Source organism: Myotis yumanensis, unplaced genomic scaffold (genome assembly GCF_028538775.1).
Source record: "Myotis yumanensis isolate MYYU_CA2020_CCGP unplaced genomic scaffold, mMyoYum1.0.hap1 SCAF_16, whole genome shotgun sequence".
Classification (NCBI taxonomy): Eukaryota; Metazoa; Chordata; class Mammalia; order Chiroptera; family Vespertilionidae; genus Myotis; species Myotis yumanensis.
In genome coordinates, this window is record NW_027223767.1 from 39016355 (window position 1) to 39043644 (window position 27290).

The 27290-nt window shown below is 56.6% G+C and overlaps 2 protein-coding genes across 2 annotated transcripts; one reads left to right on the plus strand and one right to left on the minus strand.

Annotated features, from left to right (window-relative positions):
• Positions 1-8502: 8502 nt before the first annotated feature.
• GRN (granulin precursor) lies at positions 8503-15180 on the plus strand. Its single transcript, XM_070393964.1, has 13 exons — positions 8503-8547; positions 10923-11064; positions 11184-11309; positions 11421-11505; positions 12211-12323; positions 12420-12555; positions 12677-12771; positions 13007-13130; positions 13409-13506; positions 13592-13837; positions 14085-14318; positions 14413-14631; positions 14715-15180. The coding sequence occupies exons 2-13, from the start codon at positions 10930-10932 to the stop codon at positions 14850-14852; spliced, it is 1749 nt and encodes a 582-aa protein (XP_070250065.1). The 5' UTR covers positions 8503-8547; positions 10923-10929; the 3' UTR covers positions 14853-15180.
• Positions 15181-15287: 107 nt separating this feature from the next.
• Positions 15288-25684, minus strand: FAM171A2 (family with sequence similarity 171 member A2). The gene is given in 10 exon segments (XM_070394358.1): positions 15288-16129; positions 16131-16487; positions 16489-17275; positions 17824-17950; positions 18071-18187; positions 18281-18460; positions 18540-18698; positions 21725-21817; positions 22046-22273; positions 25470-25684. Coding segments are annotated over 10 exon segments (2493 nt in total). The 5' UTR covers positions 25588-25684; the 3' UTR covers positions 15288-15802.
• Between the last annotated feature and the right edge of the window lie 1606 nt (positions 25685-27290).

The window sequence follows — 27290 nt, forward strand, 5'->3', positions numbered from 1 at the left end:
CCACACCCCAAGCTGTCCTTCCCCTTCTAAGGCCCACCCTCTCGGCTGCTGCCCTTGACAAAAGCCGGGCTCCAACCTCTGGAGTTGACCAGCAGTGGAGCAACCATTCAGAGGCATAGTGCCCTCAGGGGATCCTCAAATTCAGAAAAGGACACGGGGTAGGGAAGGGTACTCTCTGTACCCATCAGGAGGCATGACACTGGCTGGGCCATCAATAGCTCCCCTCCTGTTGGGGTCCAACCCCAGCAGGTCCAGGGGTTCCCAAAGGTGTGGACAGAGTCGGCGAAGACTATCCACCCTCTTCCTATGGTGGAGTCCTATCTGTCCTGAGAGTGGGGCTTACCTAGGGGGATGGGGGGCTTACCTAAGGGTCCCTGTTCAGGCGCCAGACGTTGGGGTCCAACCCCAGCAGGTTCAGGGGTTCCCAAAGGTGTGGACGGAGTCGACGAAGAAGGAATGACACGGAGACAGCGTTCAGTTGATCAGCAGCCTAGCCAGGATCTCTAGCCAGGATCTCCAGCCAAGTTCTGTCTTTTATTGTCTTGTTACATCTGTATTTATACCAGTTGGTTTTAATCCTGTCAATTTCTATTCCAAAGGTTAGGGCATTTCTTATCTCCATTCCAGGGAGTAAATATTATGTAGCTTAAGGGTGATTGTTCATAGTTAAAGTGATTAACTATCTGCCTGGCATTTAGTTAAGGGGTTTTATTCCCTCTCTAACTTCAGGGGAAAATCCCTACCTGGGGAAACAACCTTTCTCGGAGAGGTGACCTTGGTTAAAACACATAGCGCTAAGGTGAGCAAACATATTAAGAACAGTATGCCATATACGCCAGGTCCCTTGAAACATATGCTGTGCAGATGTTTCTTCCCTGCAGCGACTGTGTCAAGCAGCAAGGATGTACTGGCTTCCGGCACCCTCCCCCAAGCCTTGCAGGACCAGAGGCCCCCCCTTCTGGGGGAGGGACACGGGAGGACAGGGCCTGCACCCTGGAGGAGCTGGGAAGTGTTTGTCAGACCTGAGCCCCAGTGATGGGCTTGGCTGAATTTTCTTTTGTTCACTCTAGTGGGATCTGATTTTATATCATTGATTTTGTCGATTTTAACAGAAAAATGAGGTCCTTAGCTCTGAGTAAATGCAATTTGGTTGTCAAAATTCTTTCAAATATAGGAGTGATGGAGGAGGAAATGACAGTTTGGGCATTTCGGGTCAAAGAATAAGCCGAAGTCGCCCAGCTGGTAAGAGGCAGAGCTGGAACTTGAGACCAGCAGGCAGTGACGCAGGCCTGCTGCTCAGATCCCAGCCCATTGTCCAGGCTTCCAGGAAAGAGCTGACTCTCATCCCCCGCCATCTGCTGTCACTTGCCACCTGCCTGTCCTGGAGGCCACGCCGGCTTCCTGGAGACTCCCTGGGATCAGTCTTTGCCCCCACTGATCACCCACAGCTCTCAGAACATAAGCTGAAACTTTAACCAGACAAAATGCTGTCTCTCTCCTGTAGGAGGCAGATGCCCCCACATCTGGATGGGAGGAGAGAAGTCAGCCAGACACATCCCACCCTGTGTCTCCCCCGACCTGACCCCATCGCTGAGGGATTGATTCTCCTGCCACCTCTGCCCTTGTCTGGCTAAGGGAGCCTGACAGTCCCGGTGTGAGGGGTGCCCTGCACAGGAGTCTGAAAGGGACCGGGTGCAAACTGCCCCAGGTGACATCAGGTCAGCAGAATGGGAAAGGGCAGCCACATGGGGGACCCAGGTGGGTTTCTAGGAGGAGGGACACGTATGCCAGGGCTAGGGAGGAGGGGCAAGGTGGGCCCAGGGACAGGTGGGCAATCTACCAGATGTGTGTGGGGGGGAAGGGAATGGGGGAGGGGTTTCTGGGAGGGCCCAAGGGGAGGAATCACCCCAATGATGGCCGCTTCATTACTGAGCGCGGTAGGGGAGCTCAGAGATGCAATATGTCTCCAGCAGCAAAGGCATCTGGGAAATACTGGACTCCGTTTAACCTGTGACTGTTTATTTTTTTTAATATATTTTATTAATTTCAGAGAGGCAGGGAGAGGGAGAGGGAGATAGACACATCAATGATGAGAAAGAACCATTGATCGGCTGCCTCCTGCACGCCCCCTACTGGGGATCAAGCCTGCAACCTGGGCATGTGTCCTTGACCAGAATCAAACCTGGGAAGCTCTATCCACTGAGCCAAACCGGCCTGGGCTTAACCTGTGACTGCTTAACTCTCTGTAGCCTCAGGTTTGGCTGACAACCCAGGAAGCCAGAACGCTGCGCAGAGAGGAAGGTCAGGCCCCAGGGGTTGATGAATGCATATCGTGCGTGGAAAACTGCCTGGTGTTATCGGTTAATTCAGAAATGCACTGTTCCTACTGGTGGTCTGTGACTACCCACCATATGCTTTTAACCCGCTATGAAAAAGAGACCCTGTCCTGGGAGGGGTGGATTTATGCACAGCCGGCCACCCCTGGCAGCAAGCAGCTGCTCTGCCCGTGTGTGTAAGTTCCTCCTATTAAAGCTCTTATGAATTTGAATAAAACTATACATGTCAGTTCTTTGAAATCGATCCTGCATTTAGACGTTTGGGACTTCCCCTCCACAGGCATGTACTTGTCTCAGATCCTGTGCTAGGGCCGTGGAGGGGAGGGCCTCGTTGTCAGTGGCCTCAATGTACAGATGGGGAAATGAGGCAGAGAATAAGCCAAATCCCATCGTTGTAAGAGGAAGAGGGCCCAAGAGGAGTTCCCTCACCAGCACCAGGTTCCCGTTGCAAAGCAGGGGTGGGGGGTGGGGGTGTTCAGCTAGAGGAGGGGCCCGCAGACCTGCACATCAGACCCTCTGCGGCTACAAATGCTCCCCAGGTGATTCCAGGGAGCATCTGGGGCGGAGAACCCTGGAGGCCCCTCCAGCCAGGGCCTGGGAAGAGCCAAGGAAACGACTCCCCTCCCAGGCTTCTCCCACCTGCCTTCCCCTTCCTCACACACCCCTCCCCTTTCCCTCCACCCCCACCCTGCATTCCATGCCTCACAACTGGATTGAAAGATACCATCCAGTATCACTCTTCAAGGAGAGATATGGGCCTACCCCCAGGGCCGGGCGGAGTGGCCGCAGCTCACTGTAGACTCTGAACCTCCCGGCTGGCACGGAGCAGGGTAACGCTCTCTCACTGCCCAGATGAGCACACTGAGGCCAGAGGCCAATCAAGAATTCTCAGCCGCACACTGATTAACAGATGCAGGGGAAACTCACAGGAGAAACTGTTGAAAAGTTGGGACGTGGATGTCTAGAGCAGGAAAGGAAAGAGGACAAGAGTGCTACTTCGTGTGATAATTTGTCTAAAATTTTATTTGCAGGTCAGACTTTGATAAAAATAATAATTGATGAAAAAACAGCAACAAGGAAGGAGGCCTGCCCAAGGGCACTGCAAAAGCTCACAGTCTATGCTGGGGCAGGAACCCGGGTCTCCTGACTTTATCCAGTACCTCTGCTGCCAGATATCCCTCCACAGCCTCCAGCCAGGACGCTGGCCTGTTTCAGAACCCCTCCCCCACACCCACCAGACAGACGGGAGGGCCTAGCCAGCCCCATGGGCACCAGTCAGGTGCCTGATGATGAGGGAGGGCAGGCGCCTCAGGAACTGGGGCAACAGTTGCTCATCCCGAGGTGAGTCAGGCAGGAAGGGGAAGGAGGAGGGAATGGGAGGGAGAGGCTGTTTCCGTGCCCCCACTCCAACCTTAGTCTTCAGGGCTGTCGGATTTAGCAAATAAAAATTCAAGCTGTCCACTTGAATTTGAGACACACCATGAGTAATTTTTTAGTGTAAGTATGTCTCCAATATCGCATGGGACCTTCTTATACTAAAAAAAAAGGGTTTCTAATCTGAAATTCAAATTTAACTGGGCATCCTATGTTTTATCTGACAACCCAAGATCTCAGGGGGAGAGGCCCCTGCTCTGGGGCAGCTGTGACTCTGGGGGCAGAACAGTGGTCACTCTGAACGAAGAAAACCCTGCAGAGGCGACTGGAAGACACAGGGAGAGGCTGAGGGAAGTGGAATGAGGAAGTGAGAGGGGAGCTCCCCAACCCTTTATCCAGACCACTGCCTCTGAAGGCAGCCCTGGGACTGCCCAGGAGGAACCTCTTAGCCAGAGGGACACATCCAGGGGCTCCTGAGTGGCATTTCCTGTCACTTGTGGTCCTCAATCCAGCCCAGGACTCGCATCTGAGGTCCAGTTCAGCTGGGGCTACAGCAGGAATAGAAATGAACCAGGAAGCATATAGCTGTACATTCTTAAGTGGGGGGTGGGGGTGGGGGGTGGGTGAGGGAGTGGGAGGATGAGGGGGGTGGGGGTCAGAAGTCACAAAGGAAAAGATCGATTGCTAGATTTCCGATGACATAACAATAACACAACTCCTGACTACAAAGTTATCATAAACAAAGATAAAAGACAAATGACATCTGTAACATATATAATATCCAGAATGTATAAAGAACTTCCACAGTTCAATAAGAAAAAGACAAACTGTAGAAAAATGAACAAAGGATAATGAGATCGTTTTATCGGTCAACTTTTTGGGTTTTTGTTTTGTTTTGTTTCAAAAAATATATTTTACTGATTTTTTACAGAGAGGAAGGGAGAGGGATAGAGAGTTAGAAACATCGATGAGAGAGAAACACCCATCAGCTGCCTCCTGCACAGCCCCTACTGGGGATGTGCCTGCAACCGAGGTATATGCCCTTGACCGGAATCGAACCTGGGACCCTTGAGTCCACAGGCCAACGCTCTAGCCACTGAGCCAAACTGGTCAGGGCTGTTTTGGATGAGATGAATATATAAAGAGATACATTTTGTCCGAAGCAAATTGCCCACCATAATGTGGGCCATCTCCAATTAGTTGAAGGCCTGAATAGAACAAAAACCTGGCTTCTCTAAGAGGAAATTTTTCAGCGACTGCCTTTGGACTTCATCTGCACCATCTGCTTCCCTGAGTCTCTAGCCTGCTGGTTTGCCCTGAAGATTTTGGACTTGCTAGCTTCCATAATCATGTGAGTCAGTTCCTTTGAAAATCTCTTTCTACGTACACAAGCAATTTGTTCTGTTTCTCTGGAGAACCCTGACTAATGCAGATAAGAACAGGCAATTCACAGAAGAAATATATAAACAGAATAAGTATATGCACAAATACTCAGCTTCCCTAGAGATCAAGGAGATGCTGATAAAACAACCAGTGAATATCTTTGACAGATTGGCTAAAAATAAATAAAATAAAATTTAAACAGGCATATATAATGTTGGTGAGTAAATGGGAAATAAGTGCCCCCAAACACCATGACTGAGAGTGTAAGTTGGAAAATTTTAAGGCAAGTTGTCATAAACATTTCAAATATGCAGACCCTTCACCCAGCAATGTTCCATTTAGGAATTTAACCCCACCATGTGCACTCAGATACCTGTTCACAAATATTCATTGCATAATTATTGGTAACTTCAAAAAATTGGAAACACAGCCCAGCTGGTGTTGCTCAGTGGTTGAGCCAGGAGGTCACAGTTCAGTTCCCAGTCAGGGCACATGCCCAGATTGCATGTTCAATCCCCAGTGTGGGGTGTGCAGTAGGCAGTTGATCAATGTTTCTCTCTCATCATTGATGTTTCTATCTCTCTCTCTCCCTTCCTCTCTGAAATCAATAAAAATATATTTAAGAAAAAAGAAAAACTTTAAAAAAATGGAAACACATAAAAGCTCATTACATGATACTTATTAAGTAAACTATATAACATTTATAGCATGAAATTCTTTTTTTTAAAAATATATTTTATTGATTTTTTATAGAGAGGAAGGGAGAGAGATAGAGAGTTACAAACATCGATGAGAGAGAAACATTGATCAGCTGCCTCCTGCACATCCCTTACTGGGGATGTGCCCGCAACCCAGGTACATGCCCTTGACCGGAATCGAACCTGGAACCTTTCAGTCCGCAGGTCGACGCTCTATCCACTAGCCAAACCGGTTTCGGCTAGCATGAAATTCTTGACAACTGTCAAAAAGAAACTAATAAATAAATGGAAAGACATCCCATATTCATGGATAGGGAGACTTAATATTGTTAAGATGGCAATACACCTCAAATTGACCTATAGATTCAGTGCATTCCATATCAAAATCTCAACTGTCTTCTTTGCAGGAACTGATCCTAAAATTCACATAGAAATTCGAGGGATTCAGAATTAATAATAAAAAAAAATATATTGAAAAAGAAGTTGAAGCACTCCTACTTCTCCCAATTTCAAAACTTGCTACAAAGCTATAGTAATCAAGACAGTGTAGTACTGACATAAGGACAGACACCTGGTTTAGTGGAATAGAACTGAGAGTCAGAAATAAGCCCTCACATTTATAGTCAATTGATTTTGTCAGCATTAAAAATCACAAGGCCTGGTCAAAGGGGGCTGGGAGGGCTCAGCGTATAGGGCAAATCTTTGTGTGGCTCTGGAACTTTTTTGTTGTTGTTGTTCTGTTTTGTTTTTGTTTTGCTTCCCTGATCACAAAATGATTCTCCCTCCTTAAAAGCAAAAAGCAGAGAAAGATAGAGAGATTCCTGAATTGGAGGGTGTAGGGATACTGTAGTGTTTCTTGAGGAATAGGGGGAGGTTCTGCAGTCTCCAGGGGCCTTATACACTCTCCAAGGAAGTGGAGGTTCACTGCATCCATTTAAAATATATATATATATTTAAATTGATTTAGGAGAGGAAGGGAGGAGAGAGACAGAAACATCAATGATGAGTGATACCAGCTGAGCAGATAATAGGCAGTTCTTGAATGAGAATGGACCGCATTCCAAGGTTGACTTGGGTCCAAGGTTGACTGCCAGGTCCCAGGTTGACACCTGAGTCCCGGGGGTGTACAACTTCCAGCCAGGTTAGAATGTCCTTTCTTTTTTTTTTTTTTTTTTTTAATATATTTTATTGATTTTTTACAGCGAGGAAGGGAGAGAGATAGAGAGTTAGAAGCATCGATGAGAGAGAAACATCGACCAGCTGCCTCCTGCACATCTCCCACTGGGGATGTGCCCGCAACCCAGGTACATGCCCTTGACCGGAATCGAACCCGGGACCCTTCAGTCCGCAGGCCGACGCTCTATCCACTGAGCCAAACCGGTCTCGGCTAGAATGTCCTTTCTTTAATCAGAACAAGGCAATCCCGGTGAACAGAAGAGCATAATTAATATTTCTTATAACTATAGCTAGCCACCAATATTCTATTTTTGCCCCTAATATCACGTGTGCAGAATAGTCCCAGTTCTCAGGAGCTTTATCCACTGTCTGGTCCCTCACTAGCCCCGGGCTGAGCACCACTGCCACACCATTCCTCAACCCTGCCGCTCCTTCCCTACCCAGACTTGGATTTGTCCCCTACCCCAGTCTCACCCTCAGCTCAAGCTCTTTGCTTAGCCTGCAGCACTCTCCATTCCTTCCTCCAAGGCTCAGCACCAGGCTTCCTCTGGGCCTCTCCTCTCTCCTGGTGTGTCCCCCATCACCAGCCTCTGTCTGGGCTCGGCCCTTTGGCACCAAACAGTCGGGTTCCTATTGTTGGCTAACCTGTTCTGTGTAGTACATTTCTCTCTCCTCATCAACCATGTCAATTCCTGGAAGGCAGCGCTACCTGAAACCACAAAGACACTCCCACCATGCATCCATTCCCCTGCCTGGCCTTGTACCAGGCACCCAGCAACTCTTCAAGCCCCACTGCATTGAACCTGGCATTCAAGCCTTGCCCAAGGCTGCCCTTTCCGTCTCGTTTCCTAATGCTCTTTCCAACAACCCCTGTCCAACCACTTCTCCCACCTGCGTTCAAACCTTCCCAGACTCAGCTCAAAAAGGTGCCCCCCAGGTGGAATTAAATCACTTCTTCCCGCTTAGAGCTAACCTACTACCGTTTCCCTACACACACCGTGCACTCGGCACACGACCGTATACCTTAAATTAGGTAGAATCTGAGTCTGTCTCCCTCCGACACCCCATGCCCTCGGTGAGCATCCTGAGGAAAGGGCCGAGTGGTTGGTTGATCCTCGCCCTCACAACTCTCTTTCAGCCCAAAGTCCAATCTGAGTTTGTTGAATAGACTAGAAACAGGATGGACAAGCGTCCCAAATCCAGAAGCGAACATCCCGCCAACGCCCTTAGACGCACACTCTAAGGGGCAGTTCCTTGGGCTGCCAATGTCTGCAGACGGGCGCTGGCCCACCTCGAGCAAACCACCCGGCGCCCGCACCAGGCAGAGAGCAAGCCAGGGCGCCCATCACATGACTCTCCAATCACATGATCCCTAGAAAAGGGGGAGGGAGCGAATTGAGTAGAAAAGAAGCACGGCCTTCCAGGATGGCCCCGCCCTACATCGACGAGTAGCCAACGGGAGCTCGACAGCCCGGACGCCTGGCCAATGGAAACGGAGGTGGGCGGAGCATCGCGCTGAGAGGCCCGGGTCAGTGAGCAGCGGGGTAGCTGCTGCCCAGCGAGCGCGGAGCAGGACGCAGGTAAGGCAGTCGGCGGTGCAGACCTCTCGCCCGCTCTTTCCCAAGGCCCCGGCCACAGGGACGTGGGGGCTTGAGGTTCCTCCGGTGTTCATTTCGGGAGGCAAGAGAAGACGCTCAGAGTATCGTCTTTGGGGGTTTGCGATGCACTGGAGGGAGTGTTTTGAAGGGTGGCGATCTAAGCAGAATGGCAGTGACCCCCATTAGAAGGGACGCTCCTTCTCTACCTTCTCGCATTCCCGCAGGCTGCAGCCCCTTCCCGCAAAGCAGGGACCGCTCTGTTTTTGAGCCGGCTCCGCCTCCCCCGTCTGGTTGCGGTGGTGGTAGGTAGGTAGGTAGGTCGGTCGGTCGTCTCCACGGCGCCTGGGAACGGGAGGGTCGCCCTTCCTAGTCCCCGAGCGCAGAGGACTGGAAGTGAGTCTGGAGACCTTGGCCTCCTCCAAGGACTTGGGAGTGGTTGCGTCTGGCTCTCTCTTACTTCCTTTCTTGTGGGGAGGGAGAAGCTAACTTCCGCCTCTCAGCCACTTTTTTCCTTGCTCACTCGCCTCGAGGTTGGGTTAGTTCAAATGTTGGGAATCACTTGCTTCTGACACTCAGAGTTGGGGGGCGCCACCTAGTGGAAGATGACAGAGATGGGGGCTTGGAGAGGCTCCGGTTCGCCCTCTCTGTTTTGGCCCTGAGAGTGGGGTGGGGTGAGAGGCCGTCTCTCAAAACCCACCTGCGAGGAACTGGGCTCCCACCTGCCCCATCTCTGGTCCTGAGGGTGTGTGCTTGCATGTGTATTCAGTAGACACATACACTGTCATTCCTAACCTCAGGATACCCAGGAAGGAAAAGAAATCATTAGGGACCTGAATACTTTGACAGCTGTACAGGCACGCCTAAGCCAAGAAGTGGGTGGGGCGAGCTGTAGATCCCTTGCCTGGGAACTGTGGGTGTGGAGGAGAGAGTGCAAGGGGCTGAGGTCTAGGACCAGTCGTCTTCATCCTTACTTGGCCAGGAGCTGTGGAGGGGGCAACTTTGGAGGCTCTCATATAATCATCAGTGGTGGCAATTCTAGGACTAGGACCCGTGCTGTATCCTGGCAGCTTCTGCCCTCCCTGTTTCTGCCCTGCCTGGTCCACCTGCTCAGGAGATGCTTCTGTCCCCTCCCTCTGCTTGGACCCTAGGCCTCTACCCTCCTGGGGTTTGTGATTCATTCCCAGGCACTGTGCATGGTGCCGTGAGAAATGAACCCAGGTCCCATATGCTCTGGAGCCATCAAGTCCTGTCACCTCTAGGACTTGATATATGACGTGGGCATGTTCCTTAGCATCTCTGAGTCTCAGTTTCCTCCTTTGGAAGTAAAGGTGATAATTACTACTTTGGATGGTGGTTACAAAGAAGAAAGAAAATGTAGATTGCTTATACTGGCTCCCAAGAGGCTCAACAAACACTGTTTTTGTCCCTCGAGGCAGGGTAACATCTGGGCCCGCCCTTGAACTAGTGGGGCTGGCTGAGCTTGGGGGAAAGTTGTTTAGGAAGTGAGAGGCTGCACCCCATCCCTAGAGATCGAAGCTGGTTCCTTCTGCTGACTCCAGAGTGGGCTCTTGTGGGCTCTCTTCATGTGCAGCTGAGTTTCGGCTCCGGATACTGGCAGGGCAGGGAGGGTATGAAAGGTCCTGGTGGTGTTGAGGGCCCTTTGGACACAGTGTCTCAAAGGCCGACCCAGCCTGTGTGTCCCTTTCCCTTGGTGAGGGGGGGATGGCCAGTGCGCAGGTCTTGACTGGCCTCTGGGGAGAGTAGCCCAGATTCCACTTCCCTTTTCTCGTTTCCCAACCCTGTGGTTTCTCATGTTGTCATGTGACATCCCCTCCCCCGCCAACAGGCCTTAGCGGGGTGCAGGTGTGAACACGGTATCAGGCAAGCAGACGTTCAGAGGGGTGAGCTGGGGAAGTGAAACCCTGGCTTTTTTTCTGAGGGGACTCAGTCCTTGCACTAGTGTGTCTTCCCATGACTACTGATGCCTCCCCCACACCCCAGAGGCAGCCCAGTCCCACAGGTCACACCCACAAAACCCACAAGTCTTCCTGACTCTTACATGACCACATTTCTACACATTCACCCAGGATAGGCCACATGTTGGGGACACAGATTCACAGATACTCATGTCAGCATTCACGTTCATGGGTGTACACGCACTCCGGCATGTGTGACGCACACACACAGGACACATGTAGGAAGCAAATCTCAGGCCCCACAACTTGCTTCCTCCCTGGATAAGGAGTTGTGGGGGAGGCTCGGGTAGTCCCAGGCCTGGGCCTGGGGGGAGACTGGCCCCAGAATCAAGGGTGGCGTGGACTTAAGCTAGTTGCCAAATGCCTCTTGGTACTTTGCAGGTGGATCATGTGGACCCTGGTGAGCTTGGTGGCCTTAGTGACAGGGCTGGTGGCTGGAACGCAGTGCCCAGATGGTCAACTCTGCCCTGTGGCCTGCTGCTTGGACCCAGGAGGAGCCAGCTACAGCTGCTGCAATCCCCTGGTGAGTGCCCTCAGCCCAGGCACGAGTTGGCAGCTGGGGTTTTCCAAAAGGTCATGTTGGGTGGGCCCGAGGAAGGGGCCGGACTCTGTCCTTTGGATAATCCCCTCCTCTCTTCCCAGGACAAATGGCCCACAGCGCTGAGCAGGCGTCTGGGCAGACCCTGCCGGATTGATGCCCATTGCTCTCCTGGCCACTCCTGCCTCCTCACTGTCTTGGGGACCTCCAGCTGCTGCCCCTTCCCAGAGGTGAGGGCACCATTAGCTCGATGGAGGGCTCAGTTCTGTGTTCACATGTTTCCTACACTCTTCCGCCCCAGGTAAGAGGGCCTAGTCAGTACAGCTCTCTGTGTCCCACAGGCCGTGTCATGCGGGGATGGCCGTCACTGTTGCCCAAGGGGCTTCCACTGCAGTGCTGATGGGCAGTCCTGCTTCCGAAGATCAGGTGCAGTAGGGGTGGGGGTGGAGGGCAGGCAGATGGGCGGCATGTAGAGCTGGAGCACCCAGGAGCCCAGCTGGCTGGGTGACCCTGATTTCTGCTCTCATGTCCTCATTCGTGTGGCATCTGTACTAAGCACCCGCCCTGCTCTGGATAGAGGGGCAGCACTGGGGCTAGGAGGGGAAGGAGAGAACTCGAGACCATAGGCCTAGAGCCAGGCATTGCAGGGGTGGGGAGAGGCCAAACTGGGCTGGTTTAATGCCGACCCCGTCAGTGGATGCCCCTGTCCTGTGCCATGTGTCTGAAGCAAGGCCTGGCTTGTGGGAGAGTGGTTTAAGAGTGCCTGGGATCCTGGCCGGGTGGCTCAGTTGGTTGGAACATCGGCCCGTAGGACACCCAGATTGCAGGTTTGATTCCCGGTCTGGGCGCATACCTAAGTTGTTGGTTCGATCCCCAGTCAGGGCGTGTACAGGAGGCAACTGATTGATGCTTCTCTCTCACATTGATGTTCTCTCTCACCCTTCTCTCTAAAATCAGTAAAAACATATCCTTGGGTGAGGATTTAAAAATAAAAAAGTGCCTGAGCCCTAGTGCCAGCCCCCCGATCCCCTGTAGCTGGGAGGGTAGGCCCTGTGCCAGCAGCTCCCTGAGTGATGGAGGCAATGACCTCGCTGACTGGGCTGGTGGAATCCTGGGTCATTCTGTCCACAGATACCAACCCCCTGGGTGCTGTCCAGTGCCCCGGCAGCCAGTTCGAGTGCCCCAACACCGCCACGTGCTGCATTATGCCTGACGGCTCCTGGGGATGCTGCCCCATACCCCAGGTACAGGTTTGGGAAGGTAAGGGTGGGAGGGGGGCAGCAGGAGCAAAGTGAGGGGCTGGAGGGGGCAAAGACAGAGTCGGGACCATCTCTTCTCAGGCTATTTGCTGCGAAGACAAGGTGCACTGCTGCCCCCGTGGTACCACCTGTGACCTGGCTCATACCCGCTGTGTCACCGCCTCGGGCACCCTCCCCCTGGCGAAGAAGATCCCAGCACAAAGGACTAATAGAGCAGGTGAAGAGATGGGTGAACTTCGGGTTGGGGGTTGGGAGTAAGGAGAGGCCTTGCCTGGCTTCTGGCCGAGGAAAAGTTCCCCTCCACCCTGGCTGCCCCTCACACCTTTCTCCCCTTCCAGGGATCATGTGCCCAGATGGACAGTCCCAGTGCCCTGACGATTCTACCTGCTGTGAGCTGCCTAATGGGAAGTATGGCTGCTGCCCAATTCCTAATGTGAGTGAGGGGCTATGCCAGTTGGGTTATGTGCCCACAGCCACCTAGCCTGGACACCTACCTTGCGGGGATTCCAGGGGTCTGAGGCTGGCTGACAGGTTGCTGGGAGCCTGGCTGCTCAGGACATATGCTACCCCCTAGTGGGGGATTGGGGCAGTGCCAGCTGTCAGCCTGACTTCCTTGTGCTCAAGTAAGACTGGAAGCCACAAAGACCCACACCCTTGCCTTCACCCAGGCCATGTGCTGCGCCGACCACCAGCACTGCTGCCCCCAGGACACCGTGTGTGACCTGGCCCAGAGTAAGTGCGTCTCCAAGGAGAACACTACGGACCTCCTCACCAAGCTGCCAGCACACACAGGTACCAGAAGCAGGCCCCAGACTCCCATCTGCCCCAGGAGGAGCAGCTTCCCACCAGGCTCTTCCAGGAGCAGATATGGGGCGAGCACTGGTGGCTGCATGGAGGGGCTAGGGCAGGTACAGCCCCCTCTTCTCCGCATTGGGCTTCGCTTTAGGATCCCTGCCAGGGGTGGCCTTCCATCCTCAACATATGGTTCCAGCTGTGGAGCCCACCAAGGGTAGGACCTCCAGACGGTCCCCAGTGCCACTGCTGACTTGTCTTCCTTGCCCAACCCACAGTGCAGGAGGTGAAGTGTGACACGGAGGTGAGCTGCCCAGAGGACTACACCTGCTGCCGCCTACCGACGGGAGCCTGGGGCTGCTGCCCTTTTGTCCAGGTACCCAGGAGTGGTGGGTGGGCTGGGCTGAGGGGGGCAGCAAGCTAGGCCCCTGTGCCTACTGCCCCTTCTCCACCCACCCTAGGCTGTGTGCTGTGAAGACCACGTGCACTGCTGCCCAGCCGGGTTTACGTGTGACATAGAGAAGGGTTCCTGTATGCAGGAAGGCCGCCAGCTGCCCTGGATGGAGCAGGCCCCAGCCCGCCTCAGCCTGCCAGTCCCCCAAGCCATGGAGAGTGATGTCCCCTGTGATAATGTCACCAGCTGCCCCTCCTCCACCACCTGCTGCCGACTCGCGTCTGGAGAGTGGGGCTGCTGTCCTGCCCCAGAGGTGCATGGGTACTGGGGTAGCATTGTGGGGGGCGGGGGGGCATTGTCTTGACCTGGGCAGGTGGCCAGACTCCTGTTACCTTGCTCTTCTGCTCTCTGCCTGGCCCACAGGGGCACACCAGCTCTCAGATTTCATTCCCAGCTGGAAGGACTGAGCAGAAGAGGCAGAATGGGATAGGGGCTCAGTGTTTCGTCCCACATAGCATAGCTTCCTGGATCCCTCTCTCTGCCCTTTCTCCCTTCGCCAGGCTGTCTGCTGCTCGGACCACCAGCACTGTTGCCCTCAGGGCTACACGTGCTTGGCTGGGGGGCAGTGTCAGCGCGGGAACCAGATCATGGCTGGACTGGAGAAGGTGCCCGCCTACCGGGCTTCCCTGTCCCAACCCAAAGACATGGACTGTGACCAGCACACCAGCTGCCCAGTGGGGCAGACCTGCTGCCCAAGCCTGAGTAAGAGCTGGGCCTGCTGCCAGTTGCCCCACGTGAGTGTCCACCTGCCTGCCCCTGGAGAGGGGAGCCGAGTCCTGGGGGTGGAGGGGACAAGAGCATAATGCCACTCTGCCCCTCCCCCCCCAGGCTGTGTGCTGTGAGGATCACCAGCATTGCTGCCCCAATGGGTACACCTGCAATGTGAAGGCCCGAACCTGTGAGAAGGAGGTGGATTCTGCCCACCTGCCCCTCGGCCCTCATGTGGGTGTCGGGGATGTGGAGTGTGGAGAGGGGCACTTCTGCCACGATAACCAGACCTGCTGCCGAGACAGCCGCGGGAGCTGGGCCTGCTGTCCCTACCGCCAGGTCAGTGCCACTCCCTACCCTGGGTCTGGTACGGGCCTGGCCAGGTCCTGCCCTAACCCTCGTACCCTCCTCTGACCATCCAGGGCATGTGTTGTGCCGATCAGCGTCACTGCTGTCCCGCTGGCTTCCGCTGTGGGGCCAAGGGCACCAAGTGTTTGCGCAGGGAGACGCTGCGCTGGGACACTCCCCTGAGGGATCCGGCCCCAAGGCAGCTGCTGTGAGGAGAGACTGGACCAAAGACACTCCACAGCCTTCGGGGCCCTGTTCGGAGGGCACCCGCTGCTCAGGCCTCCCTGTCACCTCTCCCCCACCAAACTCTCCCGGACTCTCCATTCTGCGTCCCCCATCATGGAGGTGGGGTCTCCATGTAAGGCCTCCCCGTCACACGGGGAGCTGTGGCAAAAGCCACGCTACAAGCTGCCATTCTCTCTCTCAATTTCTACGGACCCTGTGGCCAGGTGCTCTCCCCTATCCACAGGTGTGTGTCTATGTGTCTATGTGTGTGTGTGTGTGTGTGTGTGTGTGCTCCAATAAAGTTTGTACACTTTCCTAATAGTGTCTGATTTGGCCGCCCTGCCTGCCTTCCCCAGGAGATCCCTGAGCAAGGGTGGCCATCCAGCACCCACATTCCCTCAGCCCCACAGACACACACCGAGTTCATCTCACCAGTTTTATATTTGCTGCTGCCCACAGCGGTCCTATCACATTATCCCGTTTGCCCAGAGCCCCCCAGCCACTAGCCCCGTGACGTGGTAGCCCAGAGGTGGGCTAGTCAGCAAGCAGCACCCCTCCCTTCCCAGGGGTCCACGGAGAACTCCCCCTCCCTTCCCAGCCCTCACACTAGCAGCTAAGGCCTGGCTGCCCCTCCTGCTTTCTCACAATAGAACTTTCTATGTACACCGTTTATACAGGCACTGCTTGCCCCCCACCCCGCCCGCCTCCCCAGCACCTCCCAACGGGGGTCTGGACCCCTCCCACCGCCTTCTTGGAGGCAGCCATGGGGTCCCTCCCCAGCCATTACCCAGCACATACCACTGAACAGCTCTGCAGGCCTCTGGGCACCTTTCAAAGCGAGTGCCCCCGCCACTCCCTTGGGGTGCGCACCCCGGGGACAGGCCCAGGCGGGCGGGGCGGAGCCAGACCCGCAGACGGTGCCGGTGCGGAGGCGGCGCTATTTGACGTTGAACACCATCAGCGGCCGCTCCTCCCGCCGCTGCCAAGGGCTCTTCTTGTCGCCCGCCTCGTCGCCCACCTCCGCCCCCAGCTCGTCCTCCGGGCTGGTGAGCGAGTCGCGCCGGAGCTCGCTGGCGCTGCTGCGGGAGCTGTCCCCGCGGCTGCGGCCGCGACCCCGGGGCACCGTGGCCGCTCGGCCCTCGGGCGCCACCACCTCGTCCAGCAGCGGCGTCAGCGAGTTGTCCTCCGGAGAGCAGAGGCCGGTGCGGCTCTCGCTGCTGCTGGGCTCCGTGTCCTCGCTGAGCGCCAGGCGCGGGGGGCGCGGGCGGCGGCGGCGGCGGCGGGGCGGCGGGCGGGGCGCGCTCCCGCTCCCGCTCCCGCTCCTCGCGCAGGGGCCGCCGGCGCGCGGGCCGCGCCTCGTGCACGTCGACGCCCGAGTCCAGGCTGGCGTCCGTGCTCCGGCCGCCGCCCGCCTGCAGGTCGATGTAGGAGTGGCGCACCTGCGAGTTGGAGCGCCCGTCCAGGGACACGAACCAGGCGCGCGGGTGCGGCTTCACGCCCAGTTCCAGCAGCTTCTTCTCGGTCAGCGCCTGCAGCTCCCCGTTGAGCTGCGCCATGGTGGACTCGTTGAACAGCACGGGGATGGTGACCGAGCCGCTGACCGGCGCCGAGCGCCCGCCCCCCCCAGCCCTCGCCGCCGCCGCCGCCCTCGCCGCCCGCGCCCGAGTGACCGGGCATCAGCGGGCGCTGGGAGTCGGGCTGGGGGAAAGGGCGGGCGGGCCCGGGGGCCGTGCCCTCGGGCGGGAGGGGCTCGTCGCCGGCGCCCGCGGCGCCCGCCTCGCCGCCCAGGCGCACGTAGTGCGCGGGGATCACCAGGGTGGGCATGACGTTGCGGTAGACGCTGTCCTTGAGGTGGTCGATGGAGCCGCAGAAGATGAGCTGCCCCGCCTGGCTGAGCGACGGCGGCCGCGCCAGCTGGTCCACCGACTGCGACAGCAGGAAGTCGGGGGTCTTGCTCTCGGCCGCCCCCTTGTGGCCCAGGTAGTGCTCGAAGGGCGGCGGCGGCGAGGGCGGCTCCGGCAGGAAGGCCGTGGCCCGGGAGGGCCCCCGCCGGTACTCCTCCAGGCCTGGCTCCAGCCCGCCCGGACCCTCGACGGAGCGGGCGCCCTTCTGCCCAGCGCCCTCGCCCCCGCGGGCACCTGCAGGCTCGGCGGCCGGGCGACCGACGGAGCGGGGCTTGGCGCGGAAGAAGTCATCCCGGGAGGCGGCCAAGTCGCGGGAGCTGGAGAAGGCGGAGTGGAGGGGGCCGGGAGGCGGCGCCTCGGGGTCCCCCGACGGGGTGGGCTCCAGGGGCCCCCCACAGATGAGATGGAGCTGGGACATCGAGGTGGCCTGGTCTCGTTTGTTGCCCTCGGAGGGCCCGGAGAGCTGCAGCTTGCGGTGCTGTTGCCTGGGCTTCAGGCAGCGCCTCCTGGAGAGGAGAAGGCAGACGGGTCCTTAAGAAAGGGCCATGTCGGAGCAGCTCCCTAACCCACAGCTGCGAGATGAGGGGTGGAAACAGTTGGAAGGATCGGGACAATGCCTGGGACTAAGGCATCCAGCCAACCAAACAAAACCTCCTGGGAGAAGTTTGTGGAAAGGGCCTGTATGTCTGTGGGAGGTCCAGCTAGCAGCTGTGCCCGTTTGGGTCCCTTTCGGGTAACTTGCACGCCTGCGCAGTAGGGGATGCGGTGAGAACCTGGGAGGATGTGCGAGCCCGAGGCCCCATGGAGGTGAGAGCTGGGCTGGTTGTCTCTGGAGGGGCCTGCCCTGCCGGTCCTGCCTCCTCCCTCCCACTTGTCTCAAGCCACCAGCCTTTCCGTCTTTGCATGTGCACGTGCCCTGCTTTCCAGCTGGCGCCTTGAAGATCAGGCTGTGCTTTTATGCATTTTGGAGGCCTGAGCACCCAACCCAAGGCCAGGCCTAGGGTGGCCTCCGTCTGCATGGGATGGGAGAGAGTGGGATCTGGGTATCACTCACCGGCAATAGTAGGTGAGCAGACACAGCAAGATGAGCACCAGCAGTGCCAGGGCGGCCAGGATGGTGAGCAGGAAGATGGTATGGTAGGTGCCGATGTCCTGGATGCCTGTTGTGATGGTGACCAGCCCTGTGCCAGGCAAGGGCTTAGCGTTCCAGGCGTGGATGTCCTTCCTGCCTTTCAGAAGGAATCCACTCCCCCAGCCTCCCCTTCCCCTACGGCCCCCTGTCCCCCCTACCACACTCTCACCAGTCGTGGGGGAGGCCATGGCAGCTGCCCAGTACCCCAGCTGGGGGGAGACAAAGGTCCAGTAGAGCTGCCGGCCTTCCTTCCGGATCACACCAGTGCCGTTGCGTACCCACAGGCCTGGGAGAAGCAGCGGTTGCATCAGAGTCAACGTCCTCCCATCTAAGTCTCTATCCCCACACTCCAGCCCCGGCAACTCCCTGAGGCACTCACCACTCTTGGGGTCAAACCTCCAGGCTGGAATGCTGGTGCCCACAGCCAGGGCGCGAGGCTCCGAGGGCACAGGCAGAGACAGGTGGATGGGACCCGAGAGTGGTACCTCTGTCCCATTGCCTGTCAGCAGGTGCACGCTCACGGCCGCCAGGGGCATCAGCTCCAGCCAGGAGCCATTGCCTAGGGGAAGGGGACACCGAGCTGAGGGGTAAGCCCTCGAGGTGGGGGACATCCCTTCCGGCCCTGGCACCCAGCATACCTGAGCTGGAGGCCTCGGTGCCCAGGAAGGCAGGGAACGCCCGCATTTCCTGCTGGGTGCTGGCAGGTGTGAGCGAGGCCCAGAGCTGGCTGTAGGTGGAGCTGACAGGCAGGCGGGCAGCCTGCCGTTGGAACTGCACCCAGGGCTGGGAGCGGGCACCTGATGGAGAGAGGAGGGGCTGCAGTGGCCTGGCCAGGGGCAAGGCTGCCCAGAGACCAGAGCGGAGAGCAAGTATCCAAGGAGATGGGGAGCCAGCGGGTCAGGCCACTGGGGAGGCCAGGGAGGGTGGTGACTTGGGAGAAAACTGGGCAGTTGTAGAATGTTAATTTGGAAGGGATGGGAACCAGAACCCTTGTCTTGGCTGTGTGACCTGGAGCAAGTTGCTCTCTGAAGCAGTTTCCTTATCTATAATAATAAAAGCATAATATGCTAATTAGACCGGACAGCCGGAAGACGAAGCCAGGGCTGCAAGGGCCAAGCCCCTTGCATGAATTTCGTGCATCGGGCCTCTAGTTAACCTGTAAAGTGATAAGGTTGAGGTCCTCAATTACTGTCTCAAGTGTGGCAGGCACTGTGGTAAGTGCCGGGGATACAAAAATGAATAAGATACAATTCACAGTTCCCAGCCTTCAAGTTCACAGTCCAGTATGGTGCGGTGTGAGGGTACCCATTACAGCGCCCACAGACACACATGGCTACCAAGCACCTGAACTGTGGCCAGTGCAGTGTGACTCAGGAACTGGGTTTATTTTTCATTTTTAAAAATGTAATGGCTTTTTAATTCATTTAAATTTAAATAGCTACGTGTGACTAGTAGCTACTGCATTAGACAGCTTAGGCTCTGCGTGTTGTCTGCCTGCCTTGGGGTGGAGAGGATGTGAAACGGAATTCTGATACAATAAGGTAATAGTAACTTTGGTTAAGTTTTGATATGCTGGGCACTGTTCTAAGCCAGTTATCTATATTAAAACCCCTGTAATTAGCACAACAGTCCCTGACTAGGTACCTTTATCATAGACCCTATTTTATAGGATGGAAATGGAGGCGGGAGAAGGTCAGTAACTTGCCCCGGTCACAGTCCTGGAGCCTGACTGAAGCCCACGGAGTCTGGTGCCAGGACACATTCTGTCACCACTGTTCTATCCTGCCTCACTATTACAATAACGGGTGCAGGGTGCACGAGGGGTTCGGCCCGCCCAGCTCCGAAGGCCCTGTGGCACCTGGCTGGATAAGACAGCCAGGAATGAAAGTGGAAAGGAACTTGCAGGACTGCCAGGAGCAAGGCCCCTGGCACTAAGCGGCCTGTTGACCAGGGGCCTCCAGGTGACTGGAGTGGGGGGTGGCGGGTGAGGCAGATCAGGTTCCAGTGAGCGTGGTCAGGAAGTGAAAGAGTCTAGGCTTTATACTGAAGCAGTGGGAGCTGTGGGAGGCTTTAAGCTAGGAAGCAATAAAGGGTTCCTTTGGCATTTTATTTTGATTTTTTAAACGTTTTTATTGATTTTTAGAGAGAGGGGAAGAGGGATAGAAACATCGATGAGAGAGAAACATCCGTGAGAAATATCAACATTGATCAGCTGTCTCCTGCATGCCCCCTACTGGGGATTGAGCTCCCAAAACGAGGGCTTGTGCCCTGACCAGGAATTGAACCATAACCACTTGGTTCCTGGGTAGACACTCAACCACTGAGCCACACTGGCTGGGCTCCTTTGGCATTTTAGAAACTTCCAGCCCGGCTGGTGTGGCTCAGTGGTTGAATGTTGACCCTATGGACCAGGAGGTCATGGTTTGATTCCCGGTCAAAGCATATGCCTGGGTTGCGGGCTTGATCTCCAGTGTGGGGCGTGTAGGAGGTAGCCGATCAAAGAATCTCTCTCATCATTGATGTTTCTCTCTCTCTTTCCCCTCTTCCTTCCTCTCTGAAGTCAATAAAAGAAAGACATTTTTTAAAAGAAACCTCCAAAGAAATTTTAGAAGCCTCTGGTTCAGGATCAGAGAAATGATGATGAACAAATGAGTAATTTGGGGGATAAGGATATAAACTGAGGAGGGGCTTCTCTCACTCCAAAACCCAGTGTGGCTCCCTAGTGCTAGCTAGATGGAGCCTCCCCTCCGCCAAGCTTCATCAACCAGTCTGCTCTAGGTGCCCCTTCTGCATAGCCAGACCAGAGCACCCCCTTCTTTTTTAAAAAAATATATTTTTATTGATTTCAGAGAGGAAGCAAGAGAGAGATAGAAACATCAATGATGAGAGAGAATCACTGACGGCTGCCTCCCGCATGCTCCTCACCAGGGATCCAGCCCGCAACCCGGGCATATGCCCTGACCGGGAATCCAACCGTGACCTCCTGGTTCCTAGGTCGATGCTCAACCACCATCCCTCTCCCTTCTGCCCCTGCATCTGGAAGATTCCCCCAGGCCTTCCTCTCCAGTGAAGATGCCTTTGCTCCCTCTTCCACTCCCAAGTCCATTCAGTCCCACAGCTCCCTTCACTGCATGCTCTCCTCCTGGCACACTCACAGGTTAGGCCGGGCGTTCTCCATACTGAATGCAGCCACCCTCCCTCCACTGTCCTGCCTGCTCTGTCATTATTCCGGGGACAACCTGTCTGTGTGTTTTCCTACTTGTCTGTGAACTCCACGAGGCAGGGAAGGGGTTTGTTCTTCCTTACCACGGTTCCCCAGCACCAGACACGGGGCCTGGCCCAGCCCAGGTGCCGCCGTCAGTCTTAGTTGAATGACACCAGGGCCACTGCAGGATTGCTCCAGGCCTTGCACTCCATCGGTGTTCAGTACCCTGGAACGACCCTCTCGTGGTCTTCTAACGTGGCCATGCACCCAGTAGGTGCACAACAAGGACTCGGTGACCCGCTGAAGACACAGGTGGCAGGGAGTGGGAATGCTATTGGTAGTAGAGGGAGAATAGAAACCACGAGAAGCCCCAATAACAGCAAACATTTATTGGCCACCTTCTGTGCTATTTTTTGCATCCTCGATAATAATCAATCCTCACCTCAATTAGATGATGCAGATACTATCAATATCCACATCTTATAGATGAAAAAACTGAGGTTCAGAGGTTGAGTGACTTGCCCAAGGGCACCCAGCTAGTGTGGAAGAGCAGGGCTCTCTATACTCAGGTCAGGGGGCCGGAAGAGGAGCTTGGGGGTGGGGAGGAGGGGGCCTTACCAGGAGAACCCAAGAGGATGTGCACCAGGTCCTCATAGAGGATGAGGGTGGCCGGCCGCTCGGGGAGCAGGTAGAGGCTGACTGACGCATACACTGCAGGAGGGGTGGCCTGTTAGCTCCAGAGAAAGCCCCTGCCCACACCCAGGCAGGGTACTCCCTCCATCCGAATCCTAGTGACTTCATCCTCCCTCAGCCCCCTCTGCATACCCCAGGCCAGGCAGCAGCTGCTGGAAAGCCTACCCGCTCCGCCCCCAAAGACTATTTTGGGAAGGGGTTGATGGGGTCAGCTGCTGTCCCCCCTCCACCTGCCCCTGCACTCACAGGGCAGCTTGTCAACGCGCCAGGGCACGGAGTTGGTGAGGAAGCCAGGGCGGGCAGCAGTGACCAGCACCCAGGTGCCCAAGCGGTAACTGAGGGGCAGTGTGGCCACACCCTCCGAGTCCGTGGTGCCAGCAGCCAGCAGCATACGATTCCCAAACACATCCACTGAGGCCTGGGCCAAAGGCACCAGCTCCCCGCTCACATACACCTGGACCTTGATCAGGATCTCTGTGGACAAGATGAGGTGAGGAGAGTTAAGGAGGAGGAAGGGAGGAAGAGAGAACTGGGGGAGCCTCAAGATCAGAGGAGGGGGCTGTGGGCTGGGAGCAAGGCGAGATAAGACGGTATAAAAGCTGGCATTTACAGAGCCCTCAAACTTCACATCAGCCTGTGAGGTAGTTGGCACTATTTCACCAAGTCTAACAGACGCACTTAGCCACATTTTAACATTTCTGAATTCGGACTATGCCTATGGTTGATGTTGTCATAATTATAATTGGCAGCATTTTTTCCCTTTCTTATTGGTACATGAAATAATGGTGCATCTTCCAGTCAATGATGTATTAGACTCGGTAAGACATGCTCTTAGCCCATTTTGCAGATAAAGAAACTGAGGCTCAAAGAATTTATATATTTGTACTACAGTTAAGTGGGAGGTCCAAACCTGGGTATTGACTTCTAGACCTAAATTCTTAACCGCCGGACCCTATGGGGCTGGTGTTAGGGAGAGGAGAGGGAAGGGAGGGCTGAGAAAGAATGAACAAGTGGAGAACCAGAGGCGACAAGTGGAAGAGAGGATGGGGTGCTGGGTCAGAGTTTGGGTTCTTAGGAAGAAACGGAGAAGCGGACTCCAGGGAATTGGTCATTCCCATCAATCATCCACCTCCTAGAACGCTTTGCACAAACCTGTTTCTCTTCAGATTTAGGGACTCACTCCAACCGAAACCCAGACAAGTACCTCCTGACCCCTCCTCCTTAGTGTACTGCTGGCCCCCTCCCAGCTGGTCAGCTACAGTCAGTCACCACGGTAACTCCTTCATTCCTCCCAGAGGATGGGCAGGGAGCTGGGGCCCTGGCAAGGGAAAGAGACTGGGGGGAGGGGAGAAGAGACCCAGGCCCAAGGGAAGCTGGTATGGAGAGGGCTGGGAAGGGAAGCCCAAGTCCTTCGCTCTCCAGCCAACTCTGCCCCTCGCCCATGGACGGTCTCGCTGGCATGGCCCTGCAGGCGTCCTGCTCTCAGATGGGGTGATGGGGGGGGGGGGGGAACCAGGCCTAGATTTGCCCTCACGGGTTTTCCAGGCAGCCTCTCTGGTCCAGCGCACCATCGACCCCTTCTCACTCAGCGCAGCCCCTTCCTCAAAAGCATGCCTCACCCCTACCTTGCTGCTCACAATGGGGGAAGGTGTCATGCTTGGAAAGGTACAGGGACCCAAGTATGAGCCCCAGGAGGCAGGCGGGAGTGGGTTGGGTGCTGGACACAAAACTAGGGGAGTCCAGGTACAAAGGGAGGCTGAGGGCCACAGGGCACAGGAAGGTCCAGGGGCCTCCTGGGTGGAGCTTAATACTCAACAGTGACAGGTGTCTTATCTCAGGCTTCCAACCCCAGGGCCAGTGCCGCGCCTGCCCCTGGCATCCCGTCCAGCTGTTCTGAACCCACCACCCTGTCCTCTCCCGGGCCAAAGCCCACTTCTGCAGGGTGGGTGCACACACTCGACCCTTTCCTTTCTGGTTCCCCTGGGAACTGGCAGCCCCCCTCCACCTCCGAGTCGGAATTCCGAGAAGCTAGAGGGCCTGGCTACTCCCTACCCCCACCCCGGGCTGGGAGCAGCTGGATAGAGCAGCTGGGCAAAGGGAACCCAGGATTAGGGACTATGGTCATTTGACGGAATGCCCTGGGTTCACGAAAAGGGGAGAGAGCCCAGGGAACAAAACGGGTGGGTAGGTAAGGCCTGAAGAAGGCACCAGCGCCCAACTGGGGGGTGAGGGGGTGCCTGGTGGATTTCCTTCCCCCTACCCATCAGCTGGGCTTCCAGACAGCATTCTGGGAGAGCCCTGATCCTGGCTCTATTCCAGACCATTCCCTGGGCCCCTTCCCTGGGGTGCAGGGCTGGAGAAAAGCTTTCTGAGAAACTGGGGCCCATTCCTAGCCATCAAAGCTCTTCTTGTCTCCCAGGAAGACTGAGGCCAGAGGCGAACCTTCCCCATTCCTCAATGCTTGACATTCCATACGGTATCCGTTTCTCCTGGCTTCAGCCCTGCCTCATTCCAGGAGGAAATCCGACCCCCTCCCTTCATCCGGACCCCACTTCCCTCACGGAGACTCCCCCACCCTGCTTTTCCTGCCAGCTCCTTGGTGGGGAAGTGAGGAGTGGAGAGCACCAGGTCCGGTTCAGACAGGGATGGGGCCCAGAGGCAGGAGAGGGGAGGGCAGTGGCGGGGTGGTGGGGCAGGAGGCTAGGTGGGGGTGCAGGGCTGGAGTGGGTGGAGTACCCTGAGGGCCCAAGCTAGGGAGGAAGTAATCCTCTAGCTCTCCCACCCTCTCCTGCTGCAGAAGCCGACCCCACCCCCACCTCACACACCCACCTGGGCCCGGAGAGGCGATGGAGAGGTGAGATGAGGAGGGGGTGATCGGGAACGGACTGGGGACAGGAATGGACGGAGGCCTGCTGGCCGGGACCCAGGCACCTGCCCTCCCAGCCGGCACTGCCCACAGTCAGCTAGCCAGCTCAGCAGGCTCGGCCACCACAGCCCTGCCATGCGCTTGGAGCTAGGAATCACAATGTACCCCTTTTTTCAGAGCCCCCCAACTTCAGCCCCTTCTCTTTCATGGGCTAAGCAGCGTTTCTTTGGTGCACCCCAAAATCTAAACCTGGGGGGCTGGCTGGGGGGCTGTCAGGCTCCAGGCGAAGAACCCCATTCGAACAGTCAATCCACCCGTAGCCTCACCCCTTTCCCCCTCCCCACACCCCCGTCAAACCCGGCTCTAGGCGCCCAGCCCCCGTCTAGGCCCAGGGTGGCAGCCGAAGCCTGAGCCCCCACCCAGCCGGGGTCTGGAGCGAGGACCCGCAGGGGGCTGCGGAGCGGCGCCCGCCCCAGCCCGCCCCTGGGCGGGTGTCTTCGGCAGACAATGGCTCAGGCAGCAGCGCCTCGCGGACCAGGAGGGAGAAAAACAAGGCAGGAGGTGGGCGGCGGCGCAGAGCCCGGGGACCCCCGCCGTCCCCATTGTGTCTCCCCGAGACCCCCTCCCCGGACGTCCTCCTCGCCCCCGGCAGCTCCGAACCCAGGTCGCCCATCTACCCCACCCCAATCCAGGGAACGCAATAGCCCCCCATTCTCGAGCGCCGCCGAGAGGGGGCCGGCGGGCGGGGCCCCATGGGGGTGGGGGCGCAGGCTGGCGATCGCTGCCCTTCCCGGCGAGACTCACCCTGCGGGCTGGGGGGCTCCGGCGGCGACTTGCCGGGAGCCCGGGAGGCGCCGCCGAGCAGCAGCCCCAGCAGCGGTAGGAGCCGCGTGAGGACGCTGGGGCCACTCGGCGGCGGCATCGCGGGGCTCGGCCCGGCCCTAGCGGCCCATGGCTCCCGCCCGGCCCCGCTCGGCCGGCCCCGCTCAGCCCCAGCTCTGCGCGGCTCGGGCTCCCGCTCTGGCTGCGGCGGCCGCTCAGCGCGATTGTCTCCGCCCGGAGCCGCCGCCAGCGCCCCCTGCCGGCGGCGCCCCACCCGATGGTCCTCCCGGCACCGCCCCCTCGCCGCCCCGCCCCGCCCGCCTCCTGCCTGAGCTCAGCCCACCCCGCAGCCACCATCCTGTGCTCCAGACCCAGAGCTGCAAGGGAGTGTATCGAATGGGGTCCCATCGCCTGGGTGCTTGAAGTTCCAGAGTTCCCGAAATTTGGTGCATTTTTTTTTGGTGTGTGTGTGTGATGGCTATTGCTTGCAACACACTCAAATAGGTGATGGCCGCTCCGCAGCCCCCTGCGGGTTCCTCGCTCCAGACCCCGGCTGGGTGGGGGCTCAGGCTTCGGCTGCCACCCTGGGCCTAGACGGGGGCTGGGCGCCTAGAGCCATGGTCATGAGCGTCTCCAAAAAGTGTAAGAACTGCCCTGTTTTACTGCTCCCCTCTCTCCGCACAAACATCCCCTCAGTGCAGGGGAGATAGGGCGCAGCCCCCTGGGAATCAGTCCCGGTCTTGTCTAGCTCTTGCCTCTTATTAAGCCGTTAGCAAGTTACTTCGCCTTCCTTTAAAGTGAGAATTGTAGTCTCTACCTCGTGGGGTTGCTGTAGAGATTACATGAGATGATGTACAGGGTCCAGCACATGTCTGACCAGGTGTGCTGTTGGCCCAGGTACCGCGATCTATTGATGGGCTAGCATAACCGTTAGGAGGTTCTAGAGGTGGCACAGCCTGCCTGTGCCACTGAGAATCTCCGGCTGGTCTCACTGGTTCTGCTTCATGGATGACAACCTGAGTCTTTTCCTTCTTCCATTGAACCCCACCTTGAAGATCGCTACTGGCCGGCCCTCCAGCCCCAGCCACACTCGCTTTCCTTCCAGTTTCTGATGGTCATTATCACTCAGTTTCTGGGTGGCCAAATCCTCATCTGATCTGGCATCTCTCTCCCTGTTCTCTCTGGCTTGTCACCTTTTCTTTCTCAAAATGTGCTGCCCTGCAGGGGACTGGAGACCTAGAGCAAGGACCTCAGGAACATGGGCTTCTCTTCCGGTGCTTCTCTCCTGGTTGGGAATTCTGAAATAAGGGGACGTTGTTTTGAGACTGTGGACAAAACCACCATATTTTCTTTTTCTTTTCTTCCCTTCCTTTCTTTCTTCCATCCTTTCTTCCTTCTCCCCTTCCCTTCCCTTTCCTTCCCCCCTCTCGTAAATTTCCATCTAACCAGATTTCCCAGTTCCCATTCTTATGTAACCAAATTGCTGGAACCTCAGCACAGGATCTAGCACTCATCCCTAGTGACTTTCCTCTTGTTGGTTACAACCCAACTTCACAATCTGTCAGGGCTGCCTGAGTCTGTGCCAGTCACCCAGTGTGCTGGAGCTCCCGCTCAGCCAGCAGCCATCTGCAGGGTGAAGGGCCTCCTGACAGTACCGAGCAGCCCAGGGCTGGGATGGAGCTCTGGGACATGCTTCAGCTTTATCAACTCCGTTCCGTTTTCAATCCAAGCCTCCATCGTCCAGCTCACATGTCTGCCTTGTGCACATAAAGACAAATGCCAAATGCGTTGCTGGATCAAGAC

What these genes read in the sequence shown, in the direction of transcription:
- GRN (XM_070393964.1), top strand. Translation starts at nt 10,930, where the DNA reads ATGTGGACCCTGGTGAGCTTGGTGGCCTTAGTGACAGGGCTGGTGGCT. An exon ending in CAAGCTGCCAGCACACACAG is followed by an intron (nt 13,131 to 13,408) that starts GTACCAGAAGCA and finishes CCCAACCCACAG; the next exon opens with TGCAGGAGGTGAAGTGTGAC. An exon ending in CCTGCTGTCCCTACCGCCAG is followed by an intron (nt 14,632 to 14,714) that starts GTCAGTGCCACT and finishes CTGACCATCCAG; the next exon opens with GGCATGTGTTGTGCCGATCA.